An 11760-nucleotide genomic window follows, 5' to 3' on the forward strand; every position below is an offset into this window, starting at 1 on the left:
TACTATCATCATTCTTCTGGAATTTGTTTGTAGTATTTAGAAAAAGAAGAAGAGGAAAATTTACGTCTGCTGTTTGGTTAGCAAAGACGTTTTAAGTATATCTTGAGTTCATGGATTGTAGAGGAGAAGCTTCTTTGCAGGCAGATGGATGAATGAAGACTCTTCCCACTCCCTTCATACTAAGCTTCGTCAAGCTTAGACCGAGTGCGACGGAGTTGGGACGATGTCGTTTGAAACCCTAATCATGAAGCCACCGTATCCCATGTATCATGTGGGCCCGTAGCTGATTAAAGATAGCGAAGGTTTCGGATTCACCGAATCCACTTGCACCATGTGACGACGGCATGCGGATGTGAACGCTGTTGCATGGAGTCGGATCTGGTGAGCCAGGTTTCAGCAAGTCAACCTCTTCCCAAAGCACGTGCATGACTTGCGTACGCAAACCCCGTGCCACGGAATCAGAGCTCGAGCTCCAATCCGAGTGTTACGTGAATGAACGATTGGAGATGCCCCATTTGTCATACCGCCAATCATATCATGCGATTCCTCACCAAAATTACAATTTCGATGGATTATGGATGTTGAATTCCACAGCTTATATGGTGTTGAATTCCACAACCAGCGCAGGATTGACTTTATGAAGACCGGTGACTGTGGAAGAGAGAGTGTGTGTGTGTGTGTGTGGAACAGGTCAAGATTCCCCTTTCTGCTTCTTGTCGACTTGCTGCCATTATCTTTGCCTTGTGTTCCCTTCATTCTCTCTTCGGAGGGAGAGCGGACAAGAGCAAGAAGGAATTGAATATGGGGAATTGCTGTACTTTCTGTGCGAATTATCGGCAGCCATCCAATACAGGTATAATTCCATCAAGAAAGAGAGTCGGATTCATGTGTGTCTATAAAAAGGCAACAGTTGGATTCTTTATCTTATTCTGGTTGTGCTTCCCTCTCGATTCTACTTCTTGTTTGGTTTCTTACTATTTGACCTGGACATTAGCATGTTTCCCTCGACTCATCTCCGCTTCCGACTGTTCCTTCCGAGGTTTTCTGCTTTCCATTGGGTTCTGTCGGGATAAAGTTGAGCCCTTTTCTCCATTTCGTCCCCTTCCTCTCTTGGAATCACAGGGCACCAATCGACATTCAAGGCCAGCAGCAGTGACGCCACCACCGAGAAGCTCTCGACCCATAGTTGCAGCTTCGGTCGGTCCACCGTCAGCGGCGCAAGCGGCGACGAGGAGTTTCCGGAGGGCCGGATCTTGGAGGTGCCGAATCTTCGAACCTTCACGTTTGCGGAGATGAAGATTGCCACCAGAAACTTCAGGCCTGATACGATACTCGGGGAGGGTGGGTTTGGGAGAGTGTACAAGGGATGGGTGGAAGAGAAGACTCTGAATCCTGCAAAGACTGGACTGGGAATGATAGTCGCTGTGAAGAAACTGAGCCCTGATAGCATGCAAGGGTTGGAACAATGGCAGGTAATTCCCCCAGTCATCTTTGAATCCAGACTTGTTGTTCAGTACATATTTCCCGATCATCTCGAGATGTTTCTTGAGGAAATAAATGATCTCAGGAAGCAGCTGACATAAGGATCTAAGGAAGTAGAAAATGCCATGTTTACACTATTTATGTGTTGATTGTGTTGTTTGTAGCACAAGAGAGGTAACTCTTCCCACTAAGATTACTGCTGTGTGGATTATGGTTGCAGTCTGAGGTAAAATTCCTTGGGAGGCTTTCACATCCCAACCTTGTCAAGCTGTTGGGCTATTGCTTGGAGGACAATGAGCTTCTCCTGGTGTATGAGTACATGGCAAGGGGAAGCTTGGAAAGCCACCTCTTCAGAAGTGAGTTTAAACCCAGATACTGATTTCAGTATCTTCGATGCAATTCATCTTTTCTGTTTTCTTCTGGAAAGACTTTATCCTGCAATTCTAGCTTTCTAGAATTTGGAGCTTAACATCACTGAAATTATATACCAGAGAGTGATTTCTTCTCTTGAGCTGCTCTTAGAATGATGTTAGTGATCCCATAAGTCGAGTGTGGATGCCGTCACAGAATTGAAAATTTTCTTTCCTGAGGCAGAAGGAGAATCTTATGAGCCACTGTCGTGGAGTCTGAGGCTGAAAATAGCCATCGGTGCGGCCAGAGGACTTGCGTTCTTACATACATCAGAGAAGGAAGTCATCTACAGGGACTTCAAGGCTGCTAACATCCTCCTCGACTCCGTAAACTTCTCGCTTCCAGCACTCCATATGCTGGCTAAGATCGATCGATTGATCTATTTATGCATCTCATCTCTTCTTTGTGTAGAACTACAATGCAAAACTCTCGGACTTTGGTCTGGCGAAGAATGGGCCAACTGATGGAGACACGCATGTAACGACACGAATCATGGGCACCATGGGATACGCAGCTCCAGAGTATATGGCTACTGGTATGTGTCGTTGATGTTTTGCATTTAATTAGAGTTGGGTTGGATTGTATTATCCTATTTAATTGGATATATATATATATATATAAAGTTATCGATCAATAAAAATGAAGTTAAGTTATGATATAATTTTTTTTATTAGAGATGATATGGGAAGGACTATGCTAATTACTAATTTGGAGATCTTATTCAATGGTCATGTTGAGTGTTGGGAAGGACTCAACATGACCTCCTAGGGACTATATACAAAAGAGAGATTATAGATCTACTCAAATATTTCCTTAGTTCTTATTCCATCGTTTATAGTGATCTTACCAAGGATAAGAAAATAGAAGACGAGTCTAGTATTTCTTGCAAATCGTTTCCTTGGGATCGGATGATAATACGTTTACAGTAGAAGAAATGTATTCTGATTGATATTAAGAGGTATGCATTCTAAATTTAATCTATTATTATTTGATTTTAGATTCTGATATTAAAATTTTTTCGTATAACAACGGCATGATTATAGTTTTTATGCTTACAAATAGTATCAGAGCCTATTTTGAAATCAAATACCCTAGATCATAAAAGTATCATATATGTTTTGTATTTTCGCCCTTTGTTTCCAAAGGGTGATATGATCTATATTGTTTATCTCATAGTTGTCTGCTTGCTTGTGGATGATGAAGGTTTCTCACCTATACGAGTGGAATCATGGACAAAAGGTTGACCCAGGGAGAAGGAAACAATCTTCAGGCAATCGCCCTCCAAAACATTCTCGAGGGAAGGAGCTCGGGGGCGAACAAAAGAAGAAGAGTTCCCACAAAGGCCCAAACCCGAAAGGCAAGACCTCAAAACCTGGAGGATGTTTCTTATGCGGAGGACTGCACATGGTGAGGGAGTGCCCACAAAAACAAGCACTCAATGCTTTGACGGCTTCCATCCACCCCCCCCCCCCGATCGGACAAGGGCAAAGCTGTTGCTCTTAATTCGAGCAGTTCTGAATCCAGCAGCGACGACAAGGAGTCGCAAGGACCCCGAATGGGAGCAATACGTTTGTTGAACACCATGCGGGGTCAAGTGGGGGAGAACATCAAGACAAAGCTACAAAAAGCAGGAAGTAGTGAGCTGATGTATGTGGACATCAAGCTAAATGGTCAAACGACCCGTGCAATGGTGGACACGGGCGCTACCCACAACTTCATAGCCAATCAAGAAGCACAACGACTTGTGTTGATCTTGGAGAAGAGCCCAAGCCGAATGAAGGCGGTGAACTCGGAGGCCAGGCGAATCTCCGGGTCGGCGAAGGGTGTTCCCATCAAAATCGAGACATGGAGCGGAAACACCAACATGATGGTCGTGCCATTGGATAACTTCCAAGTGATTCTTGGAATGGAGTTTATGCACGCGGCGAAGTTGGTGCCAATGCCATTCTTGAACTCCCTATGTATGATAGGAGGCGATGACCCCTGCGTGGTTCCCGTCTCTCGAAGAGGACCCAAGGAGCCCTAACACATATCGGCATTACAATTGAATAAAGGGGTGCGAAAAGGCAAATTGACATTCGTGGCTGCTATGAAGCTAGAGCCACTCAACGAGAAGGTCATTCAAGAACCTGCTGTGGTGGCGAACGTCCTGAAAGAGTTCAAGGACGCTATGCCACCCGAGTTGCCGAAGACTCTTCCACCACGCAGAAGCGTGGATCACAGCATCGAGCTGGAGCCAGGAGTGAAGCCTCCAGCGAGACCACCCTATCGCATGCCCCCGCCAGAGTTGGCAGAACTCAGGAAGCAGTTAGGTGAACTGCTAAGCGGTGGTCTCATCCGCAGCTCTAAAGCACCTTTCGGAGCTCCGGTTCTCTTCCAGAAGAAACAAGATGGGAGCCTCCAATTATGTGTAGACTACCGAGCCCTCAACAAAGTGACAGTGAAGAACAAGTATCCCATCCCACTCATTGCGGACTTGTTCGACCAATTGGGCAAAGCTAAGTATTTCTCAAAACTCGACCTTCGGTCGGGGTATTGGAAGGTGCGCATTATTGAAGGCGACGAAGCGACGACTACCTGTATGACCAGGTATGGAGCGTTTGAGTTCTTGGTGATGCCTTTCGGCTTAACCAATGCTCCGGCCACATACTGCACTCTCATGAACCAGCTATTCAAGGAGTATTTGGATAAGTTTGTGGTCGTCTACTTGGACGATATCGTCGTCTACAGTCAAACGCTCGAGGAGCACGTCAAACACCTTCGGACGATATTCAAGGTTCTAAGGGAGAACACTTTGTTCGTGAAAAGGGAGAAATGCTACTTTGCTCAAACTGAGATATTATTCTTGGGACATCGAATCGGTGATGGCTCCATTCGAATGGATAAGTCGAAGGTGCAAGCGGTTGTGGAATGACGAACTCCAAAGAAGGTGCCAGAGTTGAGATCCTTCCTTGGTTTCGTCAATTATTATCGACGCTTCATAGCGGGATATTTGAAACGTGCAACCCCACTGACGGAGTTGCTGAAGAAGGAGCAGCCTTGGAAGTGGTCTGACAAATGTGAAATAGCATTCCAAGATCTGAAGGCTGCTGTTATGGAAGAACCAGTGCTCAAATTGCCAGACTATGGGGAGCCTTTTGAAGTCCATACAGATGCTTCGGACTTCGCTATTGGGGGAGTACTCATGCAGGAGGGTCATCCTATGGCCTACGAGAGCCGCAAACTCAACAAGATCGAGCGGCGGTATCCAATGCATGAGAAGGAGATGACAGCGGTGATCCACTGTCTACGAGTTTGGCGACACTATCTCCTCAGATCGCGATTTGTGCTGAGGACGGACAACATCGCTCTGAGCTATTTCCAAACTCAGAAGAAGCTCTCCCCAAAGCAGGCGCGTTGGCAGGACTTCCTGGCTGAATTTGATATGGCAATGGAGTATAAGCTTGGGAAGGCAAATGTCGTGGCCGATGCATTAAGTCGGAAGGTGGAGCGTGTGAATGCCGCACAATTGGAGGGCAGAGGCCAAGCAAGTCAGTTGCACTCCAACTTCCTTTCCAGAATCAGGGATGGATTGTATAGTGACCCCCAGGTAGTTATCCTGATGCAGCTCATCAAAGAAGGCAAGGCACGACGATTTTAGGTCCAGGAGGGACTCGTTTACACAAAAGGGAATAGGGTTTATGTTCCCCGAGTGGACAATTTGATGCGTGAACTCTTAAAAGAGTGTCACGATTCCCATTGGGCTGGACACCCAGGCATTCACAGAACATTGGCTCTCGTGGAGAGGGCCTTCTACTGGCCGAAGATGGGGACTGATGTGGAGGAATATGTTCGAACATGCCTTACTTGCCAACAAGACAAGGTGGAGCAACGGAAGCCAGTGGGACTTTTGGAGCCGTTGCCCGTACCAAAAAGGCCGTGGGAGAGTATTTCCTTGGATTTCATATCAAGCTTGCCACTTGTAGGGAGACTCAGATCGATACTCGTGGTGGTCGATCGGTTTTCACAGTATGCAACTTTCATTGCTGCTCCCCTACACTGTTCAGCAGAGGAGGTGGCCAAGCTGATGATGAAGGATGTGGTGAAGTATTGGGGAGTCCCGCACAATATCATTAGTGATCGAGACGCTCGGTTCCTGGGACGATTCTAGACCGAGCTATTCAAATTGTTGGGGTCAAAGTTATACTTCTCTACAAGCCTCCGCCCCCAGACGGATGGCCAGACTGAAAGGATAAACTCGCTCCTGGAGCAATATCTTCGGCACTATGTGAGTGCCAACCAACGAGATTGGGTGAAGCTATTGGACATTGCCCAATTCTCCTACAACTTGCAGCGGAGCTCTGCATCCAACAAGAGCCCCTTCGAGATCATAACTGGACAACAACCGTCGACTCCGCACACCATGGCCATTGGGTATACTGGGAGTAGTCCGTCAACCTACCATTTCGCAAAGGAGTGGCATCGAAATGCAGATATTGCACGGGCTTACTTAGAGAAGGCGGCAAAAAGGATGAAGAAGTGGGCAGACTTGGGAAGGCGACCGCAAGAGTTCAAAGTTGGCGATTTAGTGTTGGTAAAGCTCCAACCAGCATCACTCCAATTCTTTAGGAATAAAGTCCACAAAGGATTAGTGCACAAGTATGAAGGGCCCTTCCCAATTATCAGCAGGGTAGGTAATGTCTCTTACATGTTGCAGTTGCCGGCGTGGTTCAAAATTTACAACGTTCTTCACGCCAGCAACCTAAAAGCCTACCACTCGGATCCACAAGATGCTTCCCGAAGTGTTCCAACTCGGCTACCTCCCATCACAGCCTCCTACGAGAAGCGAGTTGAAACCATTCTAGTGGACCGCAAGATAAAGCTACCCAACGGAGCTGAGCAGACAGAGTACTTGGTGAAGTGGCGAAAGCTTCCCCGAACTGAAGCCAGTTGGGAGCCTGAAGACGCCCTGCGACATGAAGAAGAAATCATCAACAACTACCAACAAGCGTCGACGAGGGCGTCGACAGTTTAAGTGGGGGAGAATGTCACGAACGGTCATCGCGCACTCGCAACAACTCCGTTCAACGAGCTGTTCGTCGCTCACACCTACATGTACAGCTGTTTGACAGCATGTTTTCTCTTGGTTTTGGGTTATTTTGCTTGTAAAAATGTAAGTTCGAACAAGCTGCAGCGTTACAAAACGACTGCTCACCGAACCGAGCAAAACAGCCCAAAACAGCTCCGTTTTCGCGTGTCGCAAGCTGATTTCTGGAATCTACCTTCACTCACCAAAACGTCAGCCATCTCAGCCCCTTTGAACCCCCCGGGTGGCACAGGGCTGGATGGGGCTTCGGATATATACCGGGCGTTGAACACTCTTTCGCAAGTTCGCACGTTGCCTTGATGGGAACTTGTTGTCGCGCCCGGGACCAGGTGAGCGGCTGTTTGTGGGTTTGCAGCTGTTCGTTCAACCTTCTAAAGCCCTTGTTTTCCCCCTCTCCCTCTTTTCTCTTGTGCACGTAAGGTGCTCGCTGAATTCCTTGTAAAGCTTCCCCTTTTCGTGAGACTTCGGGACTTGTCCGTTGCTCGTTCTTTCGATCTAATCAACTTTCTCTTTTACAGGTCCTTCGGGACCTGCGAGAGGTTACAAGTGGGCTGATCCTTGCGGAGCAATATCGCAAGGGCGAAGCGCGACTTAGGCAACGCAAGCTAAGTTTGCGTCTTTGCCGCAAGGGTGACTCGTGACTTAGGCAACGCAAGCTAAGTTCGCGTCTTTGGCCGCAAGGGTGCCTCACGCCTTAGGCAATTCTAGCTAAGGCCATGACACTACGGGCCATTGGTTCCCACCTATTTATAAAGGTCCTTTGTCAACTTAACCCTAATGAATCTTCATCCAACTACCCAAACCTCTTAGATTAGTAGGTCTTTACCCAATGATCTCTTATTGGCTCTTATTGGATCTCATCCATATGATCCAATAATTATTAGCTAATTGGATATCCAATAAGATGTGAGCTCCAACGGATATCTCATATCCAAACCTCTACTCGTCGCAACACCTACCATATGTGTGTGATCCTCTAGTCCCAATATCAAGCTAGCCGTGAGTTATACCTGTCAAAACTCATTCTGGCTCAGTAAATTATTATCTTCGTAATAATTCACTCGACTCATCGACTACAGATGTACTAGGCCACTACGCCGCAGTCCCCAAACGATACAGGAAAATCCAATCTATTAGACCTGTTTATCATCATTTACCATGTATCTATAGTCCTTCATCCATCTAATACCTCAAAGATCATATACCGGGCATGGTGCTATCAGACCCATATGGTTTCTACTCGGGTTGCGCTCTAATCATTCTCCCGAAGAACTCTTTCTCTCACAATTCAAATGATCTTGGTCAAAGATTTATCTAAGCAAGAACACATATGATATTCCTCTTATGATATCGAGAGCAGATGATCCTTTATCAATACTCAATAGCCTCGTAAGGATAACTATCACTCTCGATGATCGATTGTGCTAGATATGGAATTTCCAAACCTATAAGTCCAGTATCAAATAGTATAGTACTTATATAGGACATCATTAGTGTCTCAAGTCTAAGAACTAGGTACACCACTGGGATAATAGAATTATTATTTGACAATGGGACATCATCAACCATCTAGCATTCATGAGCGGATCAATTAGTGAACTTATTTTCCAATGAGCACATGCATTGTATCCCTAGTGTCCCCACATGAGCAGATATGTGACCAGATGCCTTCATTATATGGACGAGTATATAGTATACTAGTCTGTTTGGTATATCGATGTCCCTCTCGAGTAACCTATGACCAGGATTTTTAGGGTCTGTATTTAAAGGTGAATCGATCTTATTATCGTGATTTTATCATGATCTGATTCTCATTACAGAGATCCACGAACATCACAATGTATTTATGTATGTAACAAGTAATATAAAATGATAAAATATCAAATAATAATAAGTAAAAAGAATATGTATCATGTCACACATGTCATCACTCATGTGATTGACTTACAGGGTACCTATGACTAGCAATCGTAAAGTATCAATGGAGGTTTGGGTAACGACAGTGGTCATAGGTCTCCATCGTAAAGTACCAATGGAGGCTTGGGTAACGACAGTGGTTCAGTAGCCTTATTAAGGGCGATAGTCACGTAAGGATTGGCATTTGGTTTCGTCACAACGAATGGAATTTGGCAATGGAAGCATCGTCGGAGATTGCTAGATGTCATAATGAGATAGGAGGCATCACGAGCGGATGGTGCATCGTGATAGTCATTAACGCCAACTTGATGATAGTCGAAGACCACTTCGAGTGTCGCAGATGAGGTACACAGTGAGATGGTTTCCTGTAAACATGTGCTTGTCTGTAGCAGAGTCATTAAAGGCCACAAGGCCCACAATGATGGTCCGTGTGCTACTCGCAAATAGCAGCCTAGCATTTGGGTGATGGTCATGCAGTGGAGATGTCGCAGTGAGATGGTTATGCGTAGGTTGTAAGTGGCATGGTGCCTCAAGTAGCGTTGAAGGGTGTTTTGGGCGATGATGATTTGGGTACTACTCCTAGTGGCAATGTGAAGGGTGGTCGATGAAGCACTGTGATGCTATGCACAAGACAAATGACAACTCATGATCGATGGGTTTGCCACCAGGTTTCATCACCACAATGGAATTTGGCGATCGAAGCATCACCGGATATTGTTGGATGTAGCAGTGAGTTGGAGGCATCACGATAGGAAAGTGTCGCCACGAATGACGTATCAGGATAACGTTCATCAACACCAACTTGATGGCAACCGGAGACCAATATGTATGTATATAAATACATGTATATACATATATGTATATATATACATATATATACATATATATATATATATATATATATATGTATATGTATATATTATATACACATATGTATATGTATGTATATATATATACATATATAAATATATATACATGCATATATATACACATACAAATAGATATGTATATATACATATATATATATATATATATATATATATATATATATATATATATGTATATATATGTATACATATGTATACATATATAACATATACATATACATATATAAGATTTTTTTATTATTTTATTATTTTCTCATATGAAATATTGATATTTTTTATTTGCTTATGATAGTTAAATTTAAATTATTGCTTTTGGATATTTATGTAATTATTCACATATATTAAAATAATAAAAATAATATTTATTTTTCGCATAAACATATGATTATTATTTTATCATGATTATAGTCATCATATGCATTTTATTTTATGCTGATTAATGTTTAATATTTATTATGATTATTAATTTATTATTATTGAACTATTTTTACATGAATTATATTTAAAAAAGTTAGTGAATATTCTTTATAATTTATATTTCTAAGTTTTATCTGACTTATAGTCGGTAAAATGGCTTGAGATGATAAATTTATAGAGTGTAAATCATAAAAATATTTTTATTATTTATATGATATTTAAGATGTATTTTATATTCTTGTATTAGTCTTATAGTTGTCAAAGTGGTTTAGACTAATAAATTTATAAAATTATATTATAAATTTTATTTTAAATGATATTAAAAAAATAATATTTATAATGACATATATAATTATGAGATTTAAATAATTTTGAATGAATATTTTCTTCAAATAATTATGTATGGAGTAAAATAATATTATTTTAGATATCTTTGTAGTCTAAGATTATATACCTTTTTTACTAATAATATCAATTCTTAATAACATCAATATTATTAAGAAAAAAATTCTTAATAATATCTATCAGTAGGAGGTATGCATCCTAATTTTAATCTATTATTATTTAATTTAATATTTTAATATTAAAATTTTTTCACATAATTTATAACTTATTTTATACTTACAAGAGAATCTTTCAAATATCAAATGAGTAAGTATGGATCTATTACATGAAAATTGAAGTGTTCTAAAGTGTATTACCGCACAAACAAATATGATCTTTTCCGCTATCTGTTGTGAAGTGAATTATTCATGATATTATGAGACTGACTCAGTAAGCATTATATGAATGAATGAATGAATGACATGCCACCTTGCTCATCCAGGTCATTTATATGTGAAGAGCGATGTGTATGGATTTGGGGTTGTATTACTGGAGATGCTCACTGGGCTGAGGACGGTCGACACAAATCGTCCGGTCACGCAACGAAACTTGGTTACTTACGCTAGACCATCGTTATCCGACCGGAGAAAGCTGGCACGGGTTATGGACCGTCGACTCGAGGGACAGTATCCCCCGAAAGGGGCTCTTCAGGTTGCCCAGCTCACTCTGGAATGTCTTGCCAGCGATCCCAAGAAACGTCCGAACATGAAGGAAGTTGTGCAAAGGCTGGAGCAGATTGAAGACCTGAAAGGCAGGCCGAGAGAAGAGGCTGTGGCTGGCAGCCGTGGCCCGAGTTCCTCTCACAACCACTCACCGCGAATCGCCTAGCAAAAGATTGATGAATCTTGTTCCTAAAAATATCGATCCTTATTGTTTATTTTGGTGATGAATTATTTGACAATAAGTGAGTATAATCCGATGTCAAATAAAAGTTGTACTTAGGATAGCCATTTATGAGAAAAAGATTCATGATATTGCTAGCCAACTTGGAACCTCGATAGAATGGACTCCTCTCTTCTAATCCTATACATCAGAACGGACCCTTTGTTGGTTCTTCCAACTTTGGGTTGTTGACATGCCATGCCAAATCAGTGGTATTATTCTGGAATGCCAACTCTCTCTCTCTCTCTCTCTCTCTCTCTCTCTCTCTCTCTCTCTCTCTCTCTCTCTCTCTCT

The 11760-nt window shown here is 42.8% G+C and overlaps 1 protein-coding gene across 1 annotated transcript; it reads left to right on the top strand.

Moving 5' to 3' along the window:
• The first annotated feature begins 701 nt into the window (after positions 1–701).
• Positions 702–11569, top strand: LOC135609881 (probable serine/threonine-protein kinase PIX13). Its single transcript, XM_065103652.1, has 6 exons — positions 702–853; positions 1123–1472; positions 1703–1838; positions 2077–2219; positions 2305–2428; positions 11027–11569. The coding sequence occupies exons 1-6, from the start codon at positions 802–804 to the stop codon at positions 11410–11412; spliced, it is 1191 nt and encodes a 396-aa protein (XP_064959724.1). The 5' UTR covers positions 702–801; the 3' UTR covers positions 11413–11569.
• Positions 11570–11760: the final 191 nt, after the last annotated feature.

Source organism: Musa acuminata, chromosome BXJ2-4, assembly GCF_036884655.1.
Source record: "Musa acuminata AAA Group cultivar baxijiao chromosome BXJ2-4, Cavendish_Baxijiao_AAA, whole genome shotgun sequence".
In the NCBI taxonomy this organism is placed as follows: domain Eukaryota; kingdom Viridiplantae; phylum Streptophyta; class Magnoliopsida; order Zingiberales; family Musaceae; genus Musa; species Musa acuminata.

Excerpts from the sequence above, each read along its gene's own strand:
- LOC135609881 (XM_065103652.1), top strand. The coding sequence starts at position 802 with ATGGGGAATTGCTGTACTTTCTGTGCGAATTATCGGCAGCCATCCAAT. Across the intron at positions 1,473-1,702 it reads AAGGGTTGGAACAATGGCAG|TCTGAGGTAAAATTCCTTGG; the intron begins GTAATTCCCCCA and ends TTATGGTTGCAG. Across the intron at positions 1,839-2,076 it reads GGAAAGCCACCTCTTCAGAA|AAGGAGAATCTTATGAGCCA; the intron begins GTGAGTTTAAAC and ends TTCCTGAGGCAG.